The sequence below is a fragment of the Ctenocephalides felis genome, unplaced genomic scaffold (genome assembly GCF_003426905.1).
Source record: "Ctenocephalides felis isolate EL2017-DRISC unplaced genomic scaffold, ASM342690v1 CF-g0.4_SCAFFOLD_00845, whole genome shotgun sequence".
In the NCBI taxonomy this organism is placed as follows: Eukaryota; Metazoa; Arthropoda; class Insecta; order Siphonaptera; family Pulicidae; genus Ctenocephalides; species Ctenocephalides felis.
In genome coordinates this window covers 73,238,225-73,264,226 of record NW_020536999.1, presented here as the reverse complement: position 1 = coordinate 73,264,226, position 26,002 = coordinate 73,238,225, and the positions used below count along the sequence as shown (strand labels likewise).

General features: G+C 28.8%; 1 protein-coding gene and 1 long non-coding RNA gene across 2 annotated transcripts; one reads left to right on the top strand and one right to left on the bottom strand.

Moving 5' to 3' along the window:
- Positions 1-14,827: 14,827 nt before the first annotated feature.
- Positions 14,828-25,761, top strand: LOC113388562 (cohesin subunit SA-2-like). The gene is made up of 8 exons (XM_026625935.1): positions 14,828-14,960; positions 15,573-15,755; positions 16,042-16,215; positions 18,255-18,414; positions 18,476-18,603; positions 18,738-18,917; positions 25,307-25,486; positions 25,705-25,761. Exons 1-8 carry the CDS (start codon positions 14,829-14,831, stop codon positions 25,759-25,761), a joined length of 1,194 nt encoding a protein of 397 aa, XP_026481720.1. The 5' UTR covers position 14,828.
- On the bottom strand, positions 23,146-23,705 carry LOC113363238. The gene is made up of 3 exons (XR_003365876.1): positions 23,678-23,705; positions 23,300-23,484; positions 23,146-23,229 (listed from the first exon to the last, which is right to left on the bottom strand). It is a non-coding gene; the product is annotated as an uncharacterized LOC113363238 (long non-coding RNA).
- Positions 25,762-26,002: the final 241 nt, after the last annotated feature.

Here is a 26,002-nt window from a genome sequence, read left to right as displayed (position 1 = left end):
AAAAGTCTGTTCTATAATTAAGTCAAAATATTTATGTGAGTGCGGGAATAATGTAATTGCAACAAAATTACAAAATTTCCACTAGAAAAGAACAAAAATATAAAATTGAACAAAGGATATATTTTAAATAATAAGTGTTTATAAATATTAATATAAAATGAAAACAAATAATATGAAAAAAAAAACAATTTTACTTGAAAACTTTAATAAAAAAATTGGCACTGCATTTTTTATATAAGTTGATCAATATCAGCCGTTTTTTTTCACATTTTGTTCTTCATTTTAATTTTTTTACATTCTTTGACATGTTTTACTCAGTTTTGATAGGTGCTAATTTTTTATGAATTTTATGGTTGAAATTAACACAGGTCCACAAAAAGAGTTATCTGAATTGTCTTCCAATGTACCTTTTACACAAAAATTGGGGCACAGAAAATTGAAAAACATTTAAAAACTGGCACAATCTTCGATATAGATTTTTTTCTGAATGAATAAATTATTTTCCAGCTGCTTTTCTTTTGTGGACCTGTGTAATTGTTTGCGCAAATACGTACTTCAGAAAAAAAAAAAAATTTGAATCATAATTTGATTTGCGTTTTTTTCACAGCGAAGGGGCTGACATAAGATTTATAAAAAAAATCGATGTTTACTGAATAAATCACAGGGCTGACATAAGATTTATAAAAAAAATCGATGTTTACTGAATAAATCATTTTTTTTAATCTGTATTATTTTGCATGTAAAATGGCGAAGAAAACATTTACATGAAAACAGCTGTCTTGTTAGCTTTGAACATTTGGAATCACAATTAAAATTTGTTCACATTTTTTTTTTCAATATGAAAAGTGAAACACAAGATTCTGCAAAAGATATTATTTTTTATTACTGAAATGGGTCATTCTTTTACAAACCGTACACCAACCATACCTTGACATTTTAGAATTGGCTGAATTTTTTTTTATAGATATTATACATAAAATCATTTGACACGTATTTCAGGATTTTGCCGGCAAAAAATTTTTTTCGTTGATATTTACGATTGAAATATTGCCGATTTTCTCAATTTTATTGAACTTCCTCTGCATTATGTTAATTATCTTCAGTTGTGTTGATCAGATCAGTATTGTTTTTTTTATTATATTTATTATGAACTCAACTTTGAAATAATTTTAAAAAAATAATGTTTTTGCAATTATTTTAACAATAATAACAATTGATTGTTTACATTGGTTTTACATACGGGCGCCCCAACTTAAATCGATTGCGTAAAAAACCATATTGTTTCTTGTTTTATCTACTTAAAAATTATTTTTACTATTCGATGGCATGGCCGTTATATCGGAAGATATTAAATGTTTTCGAGCGCAATTCGCGCCGCGCTTCCGTTTGAAAGACGCATCGCGCATATTAAATGAGTACAAGTACTATTTTTAACTAAAATATTTTACAATTTCGTTACTGAGGTTAAAGTTGTGACATGGAATGTATTGAAATGAGATAAGGTTGCTGGTGGTAGGGTTTGGTTATGGGTTGGAGGTCCGTTTGTTGAAAGATCCACAGTCCTGGATATTGTGTACTGTAGTAGCTTCTTTATACGATATGGTAATAATGTCCGTCCAACCTTTCCTGATGCCTTGGGTCGAGCAGTAGGTATAATGTTTGATCGACTGGTTTGATGAGAGTTCTCTTCATAATAATGGGTACTTTCAATAAGGTATTTGCTGGAAGAGACAAACTTCTGGTTTCCAATAAAAATCCACTTGTAATATTTACACTGTATTTATTTCACAGACATAATCTCCACTTAAGATATCTAAGACTACTTTTAAGACATTATCACTTGGCTAGACTTTTGTCTAAGACATCACTGGCTAGACTCTTGTCTGAGACATCACTGGCTAGAGTCTTGACTAAGACATCACTGGTTTATACAAATAATTTTGACTCATTATATATTGTATTGGACGTGACAAATTCGGGATGGCGTGCTTCCGCGTTCATGCGAAGATCTTGGACTTTAATTAACATTGAAGAATAAATTCATATTTTTATTAAAAGCACGTATGATCATGTTATTACAGAACACGCCACCCCTAAAGAATATTGTTAGTCCTCTAACAATTAAAAAGAAAAAAAGAAATTACAATTTATTGGGGTTCCTCCCCTCTAAAACAATTTATCGTCCTCGATAAATGAAAAATAATAATCTCTGGTACAATTGATTATAGCAAAAGAGAGAAAAATTTGAAAACTATTTGCAAAATATGAAAAAGTAAAAGTATAAAATGTTGTAATATGTCTGAAATATAATAATTAGATAACAATTCTGATGATAATATTGGTAAAAAAATTAACATCAAACCTTTTTTAAAAATCTAATATTGTTGTAACATTTTGCTGCATATTGTGATTTTTAATAGTTCATTAAAATTATTTTGATTTAGCTTCAGCAGTTTGTTTAATTTCAAAAGTAGGATTTTGATAATACAGCAAAATATTATAAACAATAATTAGTTACATTATTAGGATATTCTTATTGGATACAGTATGCAATTTAATACCATATGAATTCGCATAGTTGCATAATTTGCGTGTCTGATTTGTATACACGGCATTAAAATGATTATGTATGCAAAATTTTGAATATCAAATAGGTCATATTTGATTTATATTACCTACACATCAATAAAACTTTCAAAAATGTATGTGATAAAAATAATCGTTTGATCCATTATCACTATCATTAATTAGTTTCGATAAAATAATAAAAACAACTTTTCTATTTGCATAAGAATATTAACAAGGTGCAAGATCTCTCTTTCTTTTCACAAATTTAATATTATAATAAATTGTTTAATTTTGTATGATAATTTATTTATTTGATTCGAATTTAAAATATGATCAAAATACTCTGTGTCAGATTCAGTTCTGTTTTGAATAGGATGTTTAAAAATGCGCGCGCGATTATTTCTAACTGAACCTGTATGAGAATCTTGTATCAATCTTCGAAAATTTAAAAAAATAGCTTGCACACTTGTTGCCATTCTGATGCATTACATCTAGATAGAAATGGAAGATAGTGATAATTTGTCTTGTAATCTAATAATTTTGTGTTGTCACATACTTCTACATTAATACATTCCTGGGCCCTCTTGATTTTATAACTTCTATTTTCAATTTTTATTTGGACATTTTATTTGTACTATAAAAATATACAATATAAAAATATTAATTTGAAATTATTATATTTAGAATGTCAGTATTAATAAAATATGAGTGGCCATTCAATTTGGAATCATTGATACAAATTATTATTATCATTATTATTTTTTTCAAATTTTGATTTCCATGTGAATTATTGATACATTGCACCAAAATTACTTTCGTTACAAGCGAATAAATAATTAAGGTGATAGAAGTTTAATTTTTGTTATTATAACTGCTTTCAACACTCGAAGTTCATAGTTATTCATAATTATTATCAATAAAAATAAAAATACAACTACAAAATTAATTACGATAAAATTATTCAAAAAGCAAAATTAAAATATCAAATTAATGGAATATTAATTGAATAAAAATATGTCGCCAAATAATACTTTTCATTTTTTTTTTTTTATATAATAATAAAATAAAGTTTTGTAAAATACATCAAGATTCATAAAATTAACGAAGTTAATACATCATAAGCAAATTTGTATTGCGTGCCTTGTTAAAGTTTGAATCCGAATGTTACGTGATATTTCTTTACTCAAATTTCAAAATAGAAATATGATAAAGCTTTTTATACCATTAACGCTAATAATCGAAATTACATTTGGTACGAACAATAAAAAAATAATTAGAAAAAATATTATTGTTGTTAATTTATGCAATTACTATAATAGAAACAAATTTACTAAATCGCTTACTAATTTTTAAAAATAAAATTTATTATATTTGTAGAGAAAATTTAGGAAATATTTTACGTTCAATATAACGCCAACAAATTGAATTCAATTTAAAATAAAATAATTTTGTATCAATAATTCAAACATGGACTTTTACTATTTTTCCTTTTTATTTTCAAATTTTTAATTTATAATTCTATTCTATGGGGATAGTTACATTGCTATTATTGACATTAATTTAAATTTATCCCCTTCATTTCTGTAACATTTTGTGGTATGGGCAGTTGATTAAATTTAATTATTATTGAAATTTGCGTTTCAAGTTCAATTATTTTCACACAAAACTTCAAAGTTCATTTAATGTAATATTCAAGATTAAAATATCATTCTTATGTAATATTTTATACTCAACATTAATAGTTGGAATTTATTCTCATGCAATATTTAATAATATCGACAAAATCAACGAGCGTGTTTTGGTCCAAAAATGAAAATAACGAAATAAATTTATTTGAAAGATTTTATTGACTCGTTCCCGCGGATTCATGAGTCTCTTATAAGTCATCAAAATTACGTCAAATATATTTAAGATCTCGCGGTTTTCACTAACCTTACGAGTCTCCATACGGGTTTTTCCTACCCTGATTAATTATATATTTGTCAGATACCTATTGTTTCTTTTGAACAATTTAATATTAGGCTATCTGAAATGAAGGATTGGCACTATCGCCTGAAAAGTGGCACAATGGCTACACTAAATCCTTTAGGCATTTCGCCTTTATACTGGCATTTAAAGCCACATTAAAAATCGCGACGTTATAAAAAGATCAACAGATGTAAATTTACTCTTGATAGGATACTCAAAGTCATTAACTAGAGTCACTAACTTTTCAATATTACTTTCTGAGTCTCTTATATTATTACTTGATGACTTTGTTACTAATCTTTACAATTATTTTACTTTGAAATATTTCTGTTATGAAATTCGGACCTGGCAATGCTCGTAATTGTTTTTGTTAGAAATTGCTTAGTTAACAATATTTGCTTGAACTTAACCTTGACGTGTGATATGTGAAGTCAACAAAATAATAGTGGTGTAAATAATAATCGAACTGCCCATTGTTACAAAAATGTTACCGAAGTACAACCAAAATCCTAATACTTAAAAAATATTCAAGTTGACAAAATATTATTTATATTCTAATTGACAAACAAAATCTTAAAAAAAAATTGACGACTATGATGTTCTGGATGTGTAGTTGTTGCCAAAAGAAGGATTGGTTTTTCTTACTTGGGGAGTGAGCCTTAGTCAAGAAGTCTGCGTCGATCTGCGTAGTTTATCTCGCTAATGCTGCCACCTTTGGTGCCTTTAGTTCCTCGTGCTAGTCCTGGTCTTGCTGCTTGCTGGATACTCCGTTTTAGTTTAATGATTCTGCAGCCTCTGGGTGCGAAGAAAACCGGATCCAGAATTCACGAAGCACAATTCACAAAACTAACACTTCACTACAAGGAAATCCACCGCTTGACACCATGAAATGATATAATGTGTTGGTAGTAAGGTTTAGGTATGGGTTGGAGGTCCGTTTGTTGAAAGATCCACAGTCCTGGATATTGGTTACTGTAGTAGCTTCTTTATACGATATGGTAATAATGTCCGTCCAACCTTCCTGATGCCTTGGGTCGAGCAGTAGATATAATGTTTGATCGACTGGTTTGATGAGAGTTCTCTTCAGAACAATGGGTACTTTCAATAAGGTATTTGCTGGAAGAGACAAACTTCTGGTTTCCAATAAAAATCCACTTGTAATATTTACACTGTATTTATTTCTTTTAATTCACAGACATAATCTTCACTTAAGATATCTAAGACTACTTTTAAGACATTATCACTTGGCTAGACTCTTGTCTAAGACATCACTGGCTAGACTCTTGTCTAAGACATCACTGGCTAGAGTCTTGACTAAGACATCACTGGTTTATACAAATAATTTTGACTCATTATATATTGTATTGGACGTGACAAATTCGGGATGGCGTGCTTCCGCGTTCATGCGAAGATCTTGGACTTTAATTAACATTGAAGAATAAATTCATATTTTTATTGAAAGCACGTATGATCATGTTATTACAGAACAGTATATTATGTAGTACATCAAAAGAAGCTATGTTATATAAACTTAATTATAATGCAATAACTGAATTATTTTTCAATCGCATTCTCTTGTATTTATTTTTTAACGAAATTAAACCTACCCAATACAATTAATTTAACTTTTGTTCATATTCCAACGAATAATAAATTTTAGTTTATCAGTTTCAAAAATATGAGCATTTTGTATAAAATATTTGCTACTGCATATTTTAGATAATATATTTATTCTTCCTCAGTAACGAAATTGTAAAATATTTTAGTTAAAAATAGTTGTACTCATTTAATACGCGCGATGCGTCTTTCAAACGGACGCGCGGCGCGAATTGCGCTCGAAAACATTTAATATCTTCTGATGTAACAGCCATGCCATCGAATAGTAAAAATAATTTTTAAGTAGATAAAAAAAGAAACAATATGGTTTTTTACGCAATCGATTTAAGTTGGGGCGCCCGTATGTAAATCCAATGTAAACAATCAATTGTTATTATTGTTAAAATAATTGCAAAAACATTATTTTTTTAAAATTACTTCAAAGTTGAGTTCATAATGAATATAATAAAAAAACAATACTGATCTGATCAATACAACTGAAGATAATTAACATAATGCAGAGGAAGTTCATAAAAATTGAGAAAATCGGCTATATTTCAATCGTAAATATCAACGAAAAAAAATTTTTGCCGGCAAAATCCTGAAATACGTGTCAAATGATTTTATGTATAATATCTATAAAAAAAATTTCAGCCAATTCTAAAATGTCACATTTTTTTTACCAAATTCCGTACGATTTGTAAAAGAAGGACCCAAATGACAAAAAACTATAATTATTATTTCATATCCAAAAACAATTGTAATTCGCTATTTGAGTCGTCTACTCCTTGAAGCATTGCATCAGTATTGAGCTATCGTACTTTAGTATTGAAAATCGACATATTCACGAACTAAATTGTCAGGAAGTCTTTAAATTTACGATGATTTAACCCTCGTGACTTTATAAGATTACTTATTTAATTATTTTAAATTTAGAAATGCGTTGATGCTATGTTCTCGGAAAATTTCTTATATTTTTTGCAATATTGAAGCTTGTTAAACAATATTTAAATAAATTAATATTTAATTTATCAGGAAATGCTATTTCTTTAGAACAACAGTGTTTACCAGAATTTGACAGACGACAAAATTAGCTTTTACAGCCGTATTTGATAAAATATCTAGAAAAATAATCTGTTGCTGAGAAATGCTTGGCGGGCCGCAGAAAAACACTTGTTGGGCCGCGGGTTGCTCATCCTTCAGCTTAGATGGTCGGCCCTGGTTCAGCCTGGATAACAAGACTCTACGTAACATATTCTTGCAGCCTAGAATTCACATTCAGTAAAGTGTATATATCTATATATATATATATATATATATATATATATACATATATATATATATATATATATATATATATATGTATTTAATTAAAAAAAATCCAAATCTTTAGGTTTTTTATCCAGACTTTCCTGAATTATATTGCCTTCCAAAAATCCATAAAGCAGATTTACCGTTAAGACCCATAGTTGCTGATATAAACTCACCGTTAAGTAATTTAACTAAACATTTAAGTTCTTTTCTCTCGAAGGTCACCATTTTATCCAAATCTAATGTCTCAAACTTTTTCATTTTAGCAAAATTTCTCAACAACTTAAGAATACTGTCGAGCTTTTCTTTAGTTAGCTTTGATGTCGTTTCTTTGTTCACTAACGTTCCATGGGATCTTGCGTTGGATGCCATTTCGGATCGTTGGAATGACATCAAAACACATACAACTATTAATTTATTTTGGTTTAAATGCATTTTAAAGTTTATATTCAGTAATACATATTTTTGTTTTGACAATAATTTTTTTGCTCAGATTTTTGGTATGCTTCTGGGTTCTAGCATTAGTCCCCCTTTGGCAGATTTAACTTTACAGTTACTTGAAAATTTTGTTCTACTTAAACTTCCTGTTCAACCTTTCTTTTACTTTAGATATGTTGATGATGCTCTCTTGTGTTTAGAAAAAAATTCCATCTTCTCCACTCTTGACTCCTTTAAATCTTTTAACAATCATTTATAGTTTACTTGTGAGTTTGAAGATGACAATTCCATTAGTTTTTTAGACATAAAACTTAATAGACACCAAAACAATTATATTTCAACTGATTGGTTTAAGAAACCAACTTCTTCTGGTAGATATATTAATTACTTATCGTTTCATTCTCGTTCTGTAGAAATTTCCATCATCATTTCTCTTATTGATAGAGCTATTCTTTCAAGTAATAAAACTTTTTGGAATAAAAACTTGGATTTAGTCCGCTCCACTCTCACAAATAATTCTTATCTTTTACATTTAATCAAAAATATAATTAAAAATAGGTTAGAGTTTTTAAACATTACTAATTTTGACAATGATAATGTCTTATCCATGGTTCAAAAATTTTTTACTGCTGATTCAAATTCTTCTTCTTCTTTAATTAGTAAATATAAAGGCATTATTTGTTTACCTTATTTGGGTAGCTTTTCTTATTTTTTAAAAAAACTTTTTTCTGTTGAAGGTTTTCTTTTAGTTTTTACTTTTGATAACACACTCAGTTTCCTGTTCTCTACTTTAAAATCAAAATCTCCGTCTGACAGAATCACCGATTCCGTTTATAAAATTAATTGTTTAGATTGTGACAGTTGTTACATCGGTGAAAGTTCCCAATAAATCAGCAAGAGAGTGAATCAGCATATTTATAATTCAAACTAGTTGGTTTGGTATTTAGCCTCGAGGCAAATTACATGAACTTCCCGATATGTGTAAATAATCGACTTGATCAAAAAAATGTGTAAATAATATACTTCATCAATCCTACTTTAAAAAAAAAACGATAATAATTTTAGCAAAGTTTGACGAATTTTTAAAATTAAACTACTTGTTGTAATAATATAAGGCCGTAATATTACAGTAAGTTCTATAAGACCATGATGTATATCGCCAAAAAAAGTTCCATGAAAATCGGCTTACATTTTTTTTAACAGTTCATTACAAGAAAACGGCTCGGTAGATTTTCACCTAAAATTAATCAGTATCATTCCCAACTAATATCTTTCGAACAGTTTTTGATTTTTCAAAATCGGTTCGGTAGGATGAGCTTAAATGTGGACGAAAATTTAACACTTTTTTTAACAGTTAATTACAAGAAAACGGCTCGGTAGATTTTCACCTAAAATTAATCAGCATCATTCCCAAATGATATCTTTCGAACAGTTTTTGATTTTTCGAAATCGGTTCGGTAGGATGAGCTTAAATGTGGACGAAAATTTAACACTTTTTTTCAACATTTAATTACAAGAAAACGGCTCGGTAAATTTTCACCAAACTTAATCAGCATTATTCCCAAATGATATCTTTCGAACAGTTTTTGATTTTTCAAAATCGGTTCGGTAGGATGAGCTTAAATGTGGACGAAAATTTAACACTTTTTTTCAACAGTTAATTACAAGAAAACGGCTCGGTAGATTTTCACCTAAAATTAATCAGCATCATTCCCAAATGATATCTTTCGAACAGTTTTTGATTTTTTAAAATCGGTTCGGTAGGATGAGCTTAAATGTGGACGATAATTTAACACTTTTTTTCAACAGTTAATTACAAGAAAACGGCTCGGTAGATTTTCACCTAAAATTAAACAGCATCATTCCCAAATGATATCTTTCGAACAGTTTTTGATTTTTTAAAATCGGTTCGGTAGGATGAGCTTAAATGTGGACGAAAAGTTCAACACTTTTTTTCAAATTACAAAGAAACGGCTTGGCAGATCGTTTCACAAAACTGACAAACGATAGTCCTCACCGAAATACATCAAATGGCTTTTAAATTTCTAAAATCGGTTCAGGCGTTTTTGAGAATACGTCGATCAAAAGTCTAATTTTGACAAATGCCAAAAAGACCATACTGATTTTTGCAAACTTTGACGAATTTTTAAAGCTGAACCAGTTGTCGTAGGGCCGTAATATTTTAGTATGACCTAGAAAACTATGGTATCTATCGTCAAAAAAATAATCATAAAAATCGTCAATTTTTTTTTTTAAAAAACTTTATTACAAGAAAACGGCCCGGCCGATCTTTACCAAAAACTAATCAGCACGATTCCCAACCAATATCTATCGAACGGTTTTTGAATTTTCAGAATCGATTCAGAATTGCGGGCTAAAACGTGGACGAAAAATTTTTCACTTTTCTGCAATTTACAAAGAAACGGCCCGGCCGATCGCCGCACAAAACTCAGAGACGATAGTCCTCATCGAGATACATCAAATGGCTTTTAAATTTTTGAAATCGGTCCAACCGTTTTGGAGAAAACGTTGATTTACGGCAAAAAATCTGTTCACACACACACACACACACACATACTTTTTCCAAATTTGGTCTCATTCGATTCAGAATGGCTCGAAACGTCGAGAAAACATAAAATTAGCGATTCGGATTTTTTGATGAAAACATAAACTTCTCCTTCGGGAAGTTAAAAACCCTAGACAATTTAAAACAATGTTTTCTGAGCACATTATTAATTTCAAACACTCTTTTAATACTGACCATCCTATAATTTTATATAAAAAAAATGTGGACTTTAGAAGATTGAGAAATTTAGAAATTGTGTGAACAAACGCAGTTTTTTTTTGCTTACTTCAGAAAGTTATCAAAATATAATTAATTTCTGTAAATCTGACTCCCTACTACGCCCCTGAATATCACTTCTTCTTGCTTCGCGTGTTAGTCGCACAGAGCACTCATGGCTGACTGTGTTTGTGCTATCTTGTTAGAAACAAATAATTGTGTTTTATACATTTTTACATTTACCTTTTTCGGCCTTTTCTTAAATTATTTTTGTTTTCCTACAGTAGTAGCATGTGATTGTTGTGTTGAAAAATGTGATAGTAAAGTGTGTTTTTTCCTGCTCTGGTGTGTATAATTTGTTTTTTTTCAATCAATTTTTCTAATGTATAAATTTATTTTTTTAAAACTTTTTCTTTATAATGTAAATTTCTTTTAGATGAATGATGAGACACATCTAGTCCAGAAACGTATAAAAAATTAAAATAAACTTTCTACATTCGACGCATTGGCTGTTTTATTCATTTCAATATATATATATATATATATATATATATATATATATATATATCTTATATATAAAAATGGAGCTCTCTTTCAAATGTCCGAATAAAACTCGAAAACGGCTGAATCGATTTGGCCAGTCTTAGTCTTGAAAAATTCGTGCCAATCCAGAGAAAGTACAAAAGGTGAGAAATTATTTCAAATCCGCGTAGAAACTTTACATTTTTAATTTGAAAATTTTTGTAGAAGCGTAATTTAAATAAAACAATGGACGGTGGCAATTTCGTGAAATATCAAACGCTTTTGACAGATGATGTTCAATTACGTTTAATAGGATGTTTTACGCGAATATTATTTAATTATAAATTTATTATAATAAATTTGTAGTAAGCAGTTTTGTTTGTAGTTTTATTTATATACAAAAACGTTAGTAAACGGGCCGCAAGTGTTACTAGAGACGCAAAATATAAACTTTTTTGATATGTTAATATGAAAATGCACTTTTTGGCATATTTTTCTCAAACACGGTGCTCTGAAAGATCTCATTTGTATAATTATATACTCATTGGTATTTATAAAACATTTTCTAGGTTATATTATTTTTTATTTATTTTATTTAAATTCAGAACTTAAATTTGGTATCGATCAAATGGACATTTTGTCGAATAACATTTTTCCAATTATAATTTCCCAGAATTTATCGCAGAATAGATATTAATATATGAAGGTCCGGGATTAAAAAGGTCCACCACCGATGTGCCAAAAATCAGTAAAGTTAAGCATGGTTTAACAACAATATTTGAAAGTAGAGGAAAAAAGATGTATATAGCCAGCTACGAACTTGATTTGAAAACGATAATCTTTGAAATGGGGGAGTTAAACGGTAATCTTTGAAAATCCATAATAAAAGTATTTTCTTCCGTTGGTAGTTTTAGCATTAGTTAAAAATGTAATTATTTTGTAAAATACCTTCAAAATTATAATATAAGGTTTTAAACCTTTTGCCACCTGCCCGTTACAAGTTACCCCGCATATAAGATAAAAAGGTCTTAGATAACAAATTTTTGGAAGACATCAAAAAAGCACATTTCTACAATGATGAAGTAGAAGTCAGTTTACTGAACGTAGCCAGATAATTGTTCGTTTGATATGTGTTATTTGTTATGTATATGTGTTAAGTCAAATTGGACCTTTGTGCCTCGCCCTGCTCTCCATATATACTTTTTATTAAATTGACTTTAATTCATCGAATGTAACTTGAAACTTTTCAAAAAGCAGGTCAAAGAAGAAATACTTAATTCATTTTTTGTCTCTGCTCGCAAAAATTTGAAAATTTTGTATAAGCTCAGTAGTATTATTTACAATTATACACAAAATCCAGAATCCAAAAAGAATCTGAAAAACTTGAAACGTAATCAATAAGTCGAAAGATCAAAAAAGGCTTGGATTCGATGGATTATATCATGTTTTCTATAGAAAGTGTATAAAACTTCCAGTTTGATTGTATTGACAAAATATAGACAAACTAATGGGGTTTATTGTTTTTATAATCCCTAATTGTATATAGCAATCAAAAAACACAATGCATCCTTATACACTTAAAGTATTAATATTTTTGATTCTCTAGAAATGGTTTAGAATATACCTTAATTAGCAAAACAACGTTTGCCGGGTCAGCTAGTATATATATATATATATATATATATATATATATATATGTTACGGTAAATGTGCACATTCACCGGTGAATGTGCACATTCCCCAAAACGCTAGGTGAATGTGGCGTGTTCTCAAACAATCAAATTAAAACAATGGTGTACGTGCGTACTTGGATCGGTCTTATGAATATCTCGCGTATTTGACGCATGCGCAATAAAGACTATGCGCGAAATACGTCAAGCATGTTACAAATTTTGTACCAAAATGGTGTTATGGTGATAAATGATTAATAACATTCTGTTGAAGATTTGTTCATTTTGATCAAGATATATAGTAGTATTTGAATAGTAAAGTAGTGAATCGTGAATAGTGATAATTGAATAGTTAATAGTAAATAGTGAATAGATATTAGCAAATAGGGAATCATTATTAGTAAATAGTGAATTAAGAATAGTTAAATAGGTAATAGTTAATGGTTAAATAGTTAATAGTTATTAATTAAATAGTTAATAGTTCATAGTTAATAGTTAATAAATAAATTGTTAATTGATCAATAGTAATAAATAATGGGTATTAATATGCATATAAATATAAATATAAATATAAATATAAATATAAATATAAATATAAATATAAATATAAATATAAATAAATATAAATATAAATATAAATATAAATATAAATATAAATATAAATATAAATATAAATATAAATATAAATATAAATATAAATATAAATATAAATATAAATATAAATATAAATATAAATATAAATATAAATATAACTATAAATATAAATAAATGAATTAGTATTTCACCCGCACGTGCGCACGCGCGAGTTGAACTCACATTCGCCAAATGAGCCGGTAAATGGTTAAATAGTTAATAGTTATTGATTAAATAGTTAATAGTTCATAGTTAATAGTTAATAAATAAATTGTTAATTGATCAATAGTAATAAATAATGGGTATTAATATGCATATAAATATAAATATAAATATAAATATAAATATAAATATAAATATAAATATAAATATAAATATAAATATAAATATAAATATAAATATAAATATAAATATAAATATAAATATAAATATAAATATAAATATAAATATAAATATAAATATAAATATAAATATAAATATAAATATAAATATAAATATAAATATAAATAAATGAATTAGTATTTCACCCGCACGTGCGCACGCGCGAGTTGAACTCACATTCGCCAAATGAGCCGGTAAATGTGCACATTCACCGAAATATGCACATTTACCGTAACATATATATATTATATATATATATTAGGGTGGTACTTAATATGGACATTTTCGAATTTCCTTGCTTCCAAGGGATCATATGGTTCCAAATGGATAAAAAACAATCCTCTGAAAGTTTTAGCTCTTAATATTAACTTTTAGATAGTGCACAATTCAATCAAACTTCGTATGGAAATAGCATAGAAAAAATTTTGAAAATTAAAAAAAAAAATAGGTATAACTTAGCGACAAATGAATTAAAAATGAAAATTTGTGTCATTTTTCATTGAAAATTCAACGCCCTGCAAAATTTTTGAAATTTTTTTCATGCTATTTCCATACAAAACTTTGATTGAATTGCGCTCTATCTAAAAGACAATATTAAGAGCGAAAACTTTCAGAGAATTGTTTTTTATCAATTTGGAACCATTTGAGCCCTTGGGAGCAAGGAAATTCGAAAATGTACATATTAAGGACCACCCTGATAAATATATTTATATGTGTGTATGTGTGATTAATAATAAATATAGAGATACCTATCAAAGATATCAAAGTGTTTTATATTTTATATATCAACCCCCTTTACACATATAATTTTCATTAATACTATATTTATTTTAATTAAATATTAAGATTTCTCAATAAATGATGTGTGTTTACCTTTACAGTATTTAGAAAAATTATTAGAGGAATTAAAGGACATCACTCAAAAATATTCAGATACTCTACTCTTGCAAATCTGCAGCATGACTCTCGATTGCCTTCGTAAAAGAGTCAGCATTTCTGTGAAATGTGACGTTGTACTATCTTCAATTGTCAATGAATGTGCCCAGAAGTATTTACACACATCAGAATTATGGCAACGAATTGTGGATGGGGTAAGGACTATATATTGTTGTTTGACTTTTGAAAAATCTTATGTGTTTTGCTTTTGAAAATTTTTCTACATTGTAATAGATTTTTTGTCACATACCTGAATCATCTCAGTCATTGAACCATTATGTGGTAGATGCTTTATATTAAGTACAGAGGCTTTATATCCACTATCATAAGATAAGTTTTAATCAATGACGAAAATTCAATTTTTTTCAGAAGAGAGTATTATTGCAATGAGCATTTTTTTATAGTTAAAACGGATGGTCAAAATTACACAGCTTATGGCCATCTGGATACATTGTTTTATTATATCATAAAATATGCAATAATACATTTGTTATGAATCTTCAACAGCACAGCATCCATGAATAGTAATATTATATGATCTAAGTATTGTTTTAGGCAGAAATAGAATGATTATAAAATAAAAACAGAAAAATTAATCATAAAATACATCTATTGATTTTTAAATAATTTCAAAGGTTTATCAAATTCCTTATTTTACAAGTTATTGTTAAGTTATTTTTTTAGACTTATTAAAAGTGTAATAAAATTACATTTATTTTTCTTATTATCATTGTTTTTACTAAAACATTTTCTTTTATCATATTTAGGAAGTCGATTCGGAAACTGATATGTCCATGAACGAGGATAGTATTTCCGTTGTTAATTCCGTGAAGAAAATTTGCATATTTTATAATTTGCACAATCTGAATTATTTGAATTTATGGCCTCATTTTTCAGAAGAAATAAACGCCTTTCGGAATGGTATCGTAGGCAATAGCTTTCCTATTGAGGTTTGTTAATTATAATATATGAATAAAAATTGTTAATTAATTTTTAAATAGTGAATGATATTGTTTTTCTTTTCGAAACATTTTCAATTTTGAAGAAGTTTGTTTTCTTTAAAATGTCTGATTTGCTAATTTTGTTTTCTCGATATGTTTTCAAATATATTTTTATAAATACTATAACTTTCATTATTCGTATTTTATCATTTCAAATATAAACTTAAATGCCATGCGATGCCTAACATAATGAGTTTAGTTTATTATATGATTAACTATTGAATTATTGCTTTAGGGAGCGATTTATTGTTTATATGCCTGCGGAGCCTATCTTTTTTGGGAATTGCAAGATCTAAAATCAAAGAATGATATTGAACGAGCCGAGAAACTTAAATTAAATTTGGAAGGATACGTTGTAATTTGCAATGGCATCATTTGCAATGTCGATGATGACGATATGTGTCGTGCGGTAAGTTGAGCAAAAATTATAATATATATAATATATATGTTAGGGGTATGCACCCATTTGTAATAATTATAAATAATATTGTCATGAATTCCCCTTTCATTTGTTACTATTCTTCTTAATCATGCTCTAATTTGTTATTATTGTTTGGACATTCGCGGTCTTTCTACAACCTTACCGTGACGTCGCGATCCTGTAAGAGACTGGTTACTTGTGTCTTGTATTTAAGCTTGTGAATGATGCAATAAACGGTCAGTGTGAGTTAAGACGAGTATGAGTAAATATCAGTATGAATTCAAAGTCAGTATGAGTTTATTCATCGTTCAAGTTTCATACTCAGTTTTCAGTAGTCATTAGTTCATAAAGTCTGATTAGTTTCTAAGTGTTGAAGTAATATGGAAAGTATGAAATAAACAAATACATCATCGACATTAACTGTTTTACTGATCAAGTCTTCCAGCTTCATCGGTGGACCTTCTACGTTGTTGCGGCTATGATGTTAGATTTGGTTTGTTTCTTGGTCGCTTCTGGTTCCATTTAGTTGCGTAGTGGTAAAGCCTAGCGACCCAAGATTGACCTGCCACTGGTGTTGGCGACTCAAACGAGCACTAGTTTGATTTGTTGTCTCTTCAGAGCTGGGTTGTTCCTAAAGTATAGGCCTGAAGACTTTTATGGTAGCAATGAAAGATAGCCTCCTTCCAACCACTTTATTTGATAACACTTTACACTTTACAACTTTAAAATATTTTACTGGATGTTATAGTGTTTCTGATGTCCAGGATTTTACTACTAATTTCTTCACAATTAGAGTTCCATTATATACTAATATTTTTCGGTCACCAACAACAAAACAAGGCGCTTGTATATTATATTGTTTATAGCCTCGATAAAAACTCACAAAAGCGATATCTTTGTAAATACATATTTTAACTAAATCTCTAATCTCTAAAATATAATATCTGGAACAATTAATAAAAATTCTTTGTAAAACAAATTAGTTTCTGTCTAACTTTATACAAAAATGAAATCGAATAAATTCACAAAGTAAATGAAAATTAATCAACATTATAAGAAAAATCTTTTTTTTTTCTTCTAGCAAACGAATCTCACAAACGTTTACGAAAATTAGTCTTAGTTATATACTAATATGTATAGATCAAAATAAATATGTAATCTGGTTTTACTAATTCTAACTTAAAATCTTTGTAATTAGATTCAGCATTTCAAGAATATTATAAACAACATTTCGACATAAACAAATTAAATCTCTAATAATCACTCGAACCGCGTGATTTTTTATTTATTATTTTTTATTTTCGTGCCAGCACATTTTGTGAACTGCCTTTACAATCGCGCATTAAACCCATAATTCTTAATATAAATCCTATAACCGTAATCAATACTATTTAACTTATATATACAAAATAACATTTTTTTTTTTTTTTTGCATACTTTTATTGTCAATCAAAATAAAATACATAAAATAACATTTGAAATATCTTCGCTTACGTACAGTTCTAAGTGTTCTAACAATCATTTGTACACACTTCTATAGTAACAAATATTTCAACAACTATATAAACTTTTATCTATAATTATCCCAGTTTAAATAAAGAAAAACAATAAAGGAATATAATGAAAAACAATGAAAATATGCAATCAATGTGTCAATTCTGATAATTCCGTCCTCTTCAGCCTTTTTTGATGCCTGACATTATATAGACTTGCTCCGAGCTCATTGGGGTGTTTATCGATTTTATTTTTGTACCTTTGGGCAATCTTTTTGATTTCTTCTTTTACTGTGGGAGTACGTGTATCTTGGTTCTACTTTCAGTTTGAGGACAGATTCTGATACGCTGTCCCTCATAACATCCTTTTAGCTTACATTATGCCCAATATCTATTCTATTAAACATTTCGCGCACTGCACTGCGCTCATCCCTTCGACTTGTAACCGACTACCATATTATATCGGCTATTACTTTCGTTACCAAACTTTTTATTTAAGTACTATTCTTATCAGGAACACTTTTTACATTTTAGGCTGTGCTTGCAATTTGTGATCTATCCTTGAATTTCAACTCAGAATTAGGCACCAATCCAAACGACATAATACACAATCTGGTTTTAACCCTTGACTCGGACACTATATCAACAATAAACCAATTCACGGAAGAGTATGTTTTCACAAAACATCTGACAGGTAATGATTAAAACAAAATTATATTAATTGTAACTGATTTTTATGCTTTTTATTATCCTAGAGGGACATGATAAAGATTCAAACCAGATATCTAAACGTCGTGAAGTCTTGGAACGGTTTTGCAAAATTATAGGTTTTAATATTATACCAGGGTATCATGCTGCCTTTGTTCTAAAGTATTATGTAAAGGTAAAGTAATTATAATTGTAAAATGGTACGATAGAAATCAATGTTGTATACTTCATATTATGTGAATACATTTCTTTTATTTCATTATTTATTCAGAAGATGGTTTGAATAAATATTATTATTATTTTTTATAGTGTAATAAATGCTATGGCGATATCATAAAGAATTTGGTTGCCAGGATGCGTCAGCTTAACCTCATAAACAGCACCCTGACCATGTGGTTGGCTTTGTCACAAATGTATACGGACTTGCAAACTACACTTGGTGATAATAAACGACCTGATGGAACTGTTAAAGAATTTGCAGAATTGAAGGTATGCATTTTCTTAATTCAATGTAATATAAATTTTTGAGATCATTAATATTTTATATTATATTTATGCTAACAAACTTCATAAAGCGACATGTGTGGCTGGCAGAGTTTTTATTATTATCTTCCTTAAGGATAAGTTTCAATGAAACCAAATTGAAAAATATATGTGTGTAAGTGTATGTGAGCCAATTTTTGACATTGTATCGACGTTTCCCAATAAACGACATTACAGATTTCAAAAATTTCAATGCCATTTCAAGCTCTGTTTATTTTTTTTAACTTTGTCAAGGCGAAAAACCATGGCAAATTAACATAATATATTAATTGTTATTTAGTGATCATTTAAAATTTATTAATTTGTTCAGATATAAAAATAATTTTTCTCTAAAATTTCGTATATTCTAAACTAAAATATCTGACAATTTGGTATGCTTATGTCCAACCAATATTTTTGATAATCAATTGGCATTTTTTTAACTTATGATATAACTTAACGTATGAAGATAAGATTCGTTTTCTCAGGTCCACCTATTTTATCTATTCAGCCGTTTTTTAATAAAACTTCGACGAAATATAAATATTGACTAATCACGCTAAAAAAGCGCTGCCAATTTCACAAAATTCGACGAATTTTTTAAATTAAGTGATTTGTCGATTGTCATCGAAAACAGTTTATCATCAAAAAATGTTTCATGAAAGTCGTCGAAAATTTTTGTTTAACAGTTAATTACAAGAAAACACCCCGGCCTAACTGATCTTCAACAAAAACTAATCAGTGCGGTTTCCAATCAATATCTTCCGAATGTGGACGAAATATTTTTCACTTTTTTGCTTATTACAAAGAAACGGCTCTGCCGCTCGTCGCCGAGTATTGGTCAATGTCGGTCAATGTCGGTCAATATTGGCCAATATTGATCAGTACTGGTCAATATTGGTCGATATTGATCAATATTGGTCAATATTGGTCAATATCGGTCAATTTTGGTCAATATCGATCAATATCAATCAATATCGGTCAATATTGGTTAATCAATATCGGCCAATATCGGTCAATATCGGTCAATATCGGTCAATCTTGGTCAATATTGGTCAATATCGATCAATATCAATCAATATCGGTCAATATCGGTCAATATTGGTCAATCAATATCGGCCAATATCAGTCAATATCGGTCAATATTGGCCAATATTGGCCAATATCGGTCAATATCGAAACAGAAAATTATTTTGGATTCTTTTGCGATTACTATAACTGACCCTACGAGAAATTGAAAATTATATCTAAATTGTTTAAAATAAAATATTTAATTAAAAAAGTAAAATTTTGGTTATTAAAAGGGGCGCCTGATTAGATAGGGCCTAGGACGGCAGTAAGCTTAATCCGCCACTGTTAATGATACTTGATGCAGCGATAGAGTAACTGTTGATCATGCTTCAATAATAAAAATGAATTCAAAGAATCATTTGTAAAATTCATAAAATAGTCCTAACTGAATTTTCAATAATGTCTAATGAGAACTTCTTGTACATAATTGAATAATCTGCAATAGTTACTCACATTATGAAGCCCATAGATAAATAAGCTTAAATAGATCGCTATCTCGGGCCATTTGACGTTACACTCATTTTAAATTACGAATAGATCACTACATGGCAGCACATGTACATACAGTATGTAAATTAACCCCTGGTATTACTTATACATTTGTACATAAAATCAATACAGCCCAAAAATCTGAAAAAAATTATTATTTGAAATAAGAACAAAACATACGAAATACAAAATATATTTTCAAATATATCACAGACATATTTTTGAAGAATTATAAACTAAACAGAAATAACTGACTACTATTAATTAAAGTATATTACAGACATATTTTTAAAGTACTTATTCTATTAATATTCTAGAAATAACTTATTCATATTAATTACTTAATGACTAATAATAATATATTAAAAACTTAAAAACTAAGAAGTAAAAAGCGCAGGAGTATTGATGATGGAATGACAAATTTAGAAGGAATGACAAGTAATGCAATTTATTTATTTATTTATTTATTTATTTATTCATAAGCAAGCCGTAATCAATAATAATAGATATTATTTCAGGCTCTTGTCAATAATTTAAAAGGATAAAAAGAACAGCACATTTTTAAAAAAGAATGAATACTTTCCAAACAAAATAATCCTAAAAACAAAACATATATATATATATATATATATATATATATATATATTGATATCCAAATTGAGATAAAACTAAATTCCTAGGATTAAAATTCATTTACGAGACATTCTTGTTTATTATCTCTCCATTTAATAGTTATTTTGCTATCTAATCAATCATTAATAAAGTAATATTTGTTAAACCCTGAACTACTTTTAATTTATACCAATTGTAGCTCAAATCTATCTATCGTTTTAATCCAGTTTTTATTGCAAGGAGGTTTAGTTAAAACTAGTGATGTGCCAAGTCGAATCAAGTGATTCGAATCATTCGAATCAAGCCTTTAACGACTTGATTCGAATCAGATTTTACTTGATTCGAATCAACTCGCATCAAGCCGCGAAATATTTACTGTGATAAAATATGTATTAACACAAATTTTTCATAAATATAAAATTTTTCATAAATATAAATATAAAAAAATGTTTTAATTTAATTCAATATTATAATAATATAAAAAATAAATATCATAAATATAAAAAATAAATAATGAATTAAATCATGCGAGTCACCTGACTTTAATATGCTTAAATGTATCAGCCAACTCCAATCGTCTTTGTGTGACTTTAACCGCATTCATCGACTAACTATATCATCCGACTTCATATGACTCAAACCGAATCAAGCGGCGATATGAGTTGTTCCGACTTTAATGACTCAAACCGAATCAAGCGGCGATATGAGTTATTCCGACTTCATGACTCAAACCGAATCAAGCGGCGATATGAGTTGTTCCGACTTCATATGAGCCAACTCGAATCAAGCGGCGTTATGAGTTGTTCCGACTTCATGAGCCAAACCGAATCAAGCGGCGTTACGAGTTATTCCGACTTCAATTCTGATTCGAATCATCCCGACTTCAAGCCGTTCGAGCGATATGAGTTCAAGCGATATGAGTTAACCGTATGGGCGATACAATGCGTCGTCGTTCTTGCGTGTTTATTTATTTTACGGAGCGCTGAGAGCGATTTTATTCGTGAAATATCAATACCCAATTTTGATAATAATTAAGTGTTTTTGATTTTAAATGTTATCAGAATAAACCACTCGAAATTATGAAACGAGTTTCTGGAATCTTGCAATATAATTCTCTTTTGAAACAATTACTAAACACCAGAAAGTCAGCAAATAATATGTTAACTTCTGATTATGTAAGTAATGGCAAATTCACATTAATGAAATTAACTTTCAGCTCTCAGTTTAGATGCGATCCTTTACTGATTACATAGTAAAATAAACAATCGACCCATGATTCCAAATATTATTTTATATGCTTTAGTGATGCACAATTGTTTGGTAATCTATTATTGTAAATTAATTTGAAGATATGTTTTAGCCGTCCTTAAAATTACATCATTTTTAATAATTTTCAGAATATACTTTTTGATAGTGATTTATGTTTACAATTTCTACTTTGTCGGTTATATTGGTTAAACTGACAATTTTGATTATAAATTTGGATCACTTTTACTAAATTAATACATCCATCATTTTTTTGTCCATATATATACTTGATTCGAGTTGATTCGAATCATGATTTGAATCAGGTTTTTTTCTGATTCGAATCATTCGAATCGGGAATTTTTCGAGTCGGCACATCACTAGTTAAAACTATAACTAAACTCTTGCGCTTTATAAACTTAGTTTTAGTCTTTGAGTATGCTCTTTTAATTGAGACATTATCAAAATCCTTGCCCTTACATTTTAAGTTTCCGGAATATTTGAAAACTTCTCAGAACATTGTATTCTCTGTTGGAATTTATCCTTTAAATTATTGCATTGCATTTTAATCCCGAAACAAAATTTGATGTATCATACATCTTCTGGGTGTTAAGGCACTCCTACGCCTTATCATTGCATTCTGCGGCAATTTGCAGCTACCATCAAGGACTTCTATTGAATATATTGTTATATCATATTAATTGAAGATATTGTAATTATCATATTAAATATTTTTGCTGCAATTAGTATGAAAAAATACCTTTTCGGAAAACTGGTATCAGAATAGGTGACTTTTAACCTGCACTTCACAATCTTAGAGGTGCTGCAAAAATCTTTTTCAAGGTGTTTAGGCTTCCATCTCCTAAGAACATAAGATTTATTTATTAATATTTTTTTGAAAATGTTATTGAAGTATTTAGAGTTATAATTACTTGGCTTTGTCCTTGGAGTTGCAGATTTTTCTTCTGGTTCTGTATCAGAGCATTCTCCAGTGACTTGAAAACTATTCTGTTATTGCCGTGAAGGAGACACTTCTATTTGGTTTCGATTTCAAATTATCGTTGATTTGTGCCACAAACCGAAGAGTTAGGTCATCCATTAAAAGATTATTCGCCCTCTGCATCCAAATTGAAAGCATCTTTTTACACACAAATTTTTACACACAAATATATATATATATATATATATATATATATATATATAATATATATTTACACAAATACATATAAGTATATATATATATATAACATTTTAATAGTATTGTGATGATACATATTCATTATATGCATAATACATCATTATATACATACCTGATAATTAGATGCCGGAAAGACATGCATTTTTTTATTTTATTTGGGGTTATAACAATTTGGCACATAACACTTTATCATTTTAACTTAATAATAAACGAAAAAAGTATTCACCAAAACATAATTATATATAAACAATCACAGAAAATCTCAACTACAATACACGATGACAACTTGACAACTCATAGAAAATGGCCGACCAAATCAATGTAGATCTAGCCAGCTGCTAGATCAATGAAATTGGAAATCGTAGCGCCATCCTTCGAACTATTCCAATACCAATCCATTTCAAAACACGGTAATCTACATTTGTTCGGAGATTACCGGCCATGGTGAAGCCCTACAGCATCTCGGCATACTTATAAATCACTCATAAATTAATAAATTGAATTTTTATTGATTAATTCGATTATTTATGGTTAAGCTCATTAATTTTAATATAAAAATTACAAATAACAATAAATAAGTCGCAAAAAAATATGAGAAAACCACCCTCAAAATTAAAGGCTTGAAGGCTGAAAGCTAACGTTTGAACTGATTACTGTGACTGAACTGTGGCAATGACGCTCAAGATCAGACAGGATTGTGATTGACTATTGTGTCATTTTGCTCATATATACAATTTGCTCCATATTTTTCCCACTAGCTCCACTAGCAAGTTTTCTGTTATTTTTAGGTTTTCATTTTTTACTCGATTTTTTTCATTATGGGCCTATTATTCTCTACTATTAATTTTTTACCATTTTATAACCTTGATTAAATGCACCAACTATTGATGGAACTTGCTTGTCGTACCAAACTTTAAACTAACAAAAATAACGAAAATTAACGACAGTAACTCAAAAATAGTTACAGTTTATTTAAAGACTTGGGTTGCACCTAAAAGCTCATAATAGTTTAACTACATGGATTTTTTTCTATTTAGTTGGTTATAGTTGCGATATATGTTATCACTCCAATTCGACTTGACGGCAGGTCTAGCAGTTACGGAGATAAAGAGCAAAGAGTGCAGAAAATAGAAATCGAGTGTTTGAGAGAACGGAGCAACCGATTTGAATGATCTAAAAAACATTCTATTAGTAATGATTGGGAGAAGTGGTTATTAGTTTTAGGCATAGGCAGGACCAGCCATTTCGAAGATACAGAGCTAAATGTGCAAAAAATGGCAGTTTTTGAGATAACTAAGTGTCCGATTTAGATGATTCAAAAAACTTTCTGCCTGTTTTAACAAAATAAATGATTTTGGACAAAAAAAAATTTTTCAAAAAATTTTTTTTCAATTTTTTTTTTCTTTGAAAAAGATTTTTTTTTGGAGATCGAAAATAATTCAGATTTTATTTTTAATTCAGACTAAAGTTCTAATATACTTTAAACAAATAATTTCAACTTTGCAATTCAGTTTATTTAATTCTTATAAATATTAGACAATGTTACAATATTTATAATAATCTATTTGAAAACATTCAATATTTCTCGAACATTTCGTTACGGTACGGGAAGTTCCAGCAATTTGCCTTAAGGCACGATGCCACACACCACATTAATTTGATTTTTTGCATGAGTTACAGAGTATACAATTTTATATGAATACTCGAAGTAAGATAATCATATTTCTAATCTGTTCTTTAGACTTTGGCCAGATATCTATCGCTAATGTTGGGGCTTGACAAAACAAAAAATCGCGATGCAATTTTGGAGCTACACAAGGCTGGAATTTTGTTTGCAGTTGATAAATCTGGAAACAACAAAGAGCCTCCTATTCGGTTGCCGTTTCTAGAAATATTGAGTGAATTTTCAGGCAAACTTTTGGCGAGTATAAACTTTGACTTTGATATATATATATACATATATATATATTGTTGGACACCGCGTTGATGAACAGAAAGGGTTGTTGGCGCCGCTATATGCAAATCGGTGTTGTTGCTCTGGACCTTCCGACTTTCCTGAAAACTCACTTGCTGAAAATACTTGAGATACTTGATAAATAAAAAGACTATTTCAAAAACTTCACTTTATTTCACTTTAAGTACAAGGAACTCGGAGGTATTAGAAGAGAAGTGTTTGCCCGGCGACCGACAGATTAAGACTGACTTATTTCATAATTATTAAAACTAAAATCCTTTGAAACGTAGTGGGGATTTGTCTCGATTATTCTATGCAACGAAAAGGACAATGTAATGAATTTAGCTGATTAGCTGTTTGTAGTTGTGATTACCTCTGGTTCATCAACTTTTTTGATTGTTTTCTTTGTTTGTAATTCTGAACGTTTGTTTGTAAAATCTGTGTATGAGTGTATTTTGTGCGTTTGTGAAATTTGTGGGTCGT

Excerpts from the sequence above, each read along its gene's own strand:
- LOC113388562 (XM_026625935.1), top strand. The coding sequence starts at position 14,829 with ATGACTCTCGATTGCCTTCGTAAAAGAGTCAGCATTTCTGTGAAATGT. Across the intron at positions 16,216-18,254 it reads ATGACGATATGTGTCGTGCG|GCTGTGCTTGCAATTTGTGA; the intron begins GTAAGTTGAGCA and ends TTTACATTTTAG. Across the intron at positions 18,918-25,306 it reads AAGAATTTGCAGAATTGAAG|ACTTTGGCCAGATATCTATC; the intron begins GTATGCATTTTC and ends TCTGTTCTTTAG.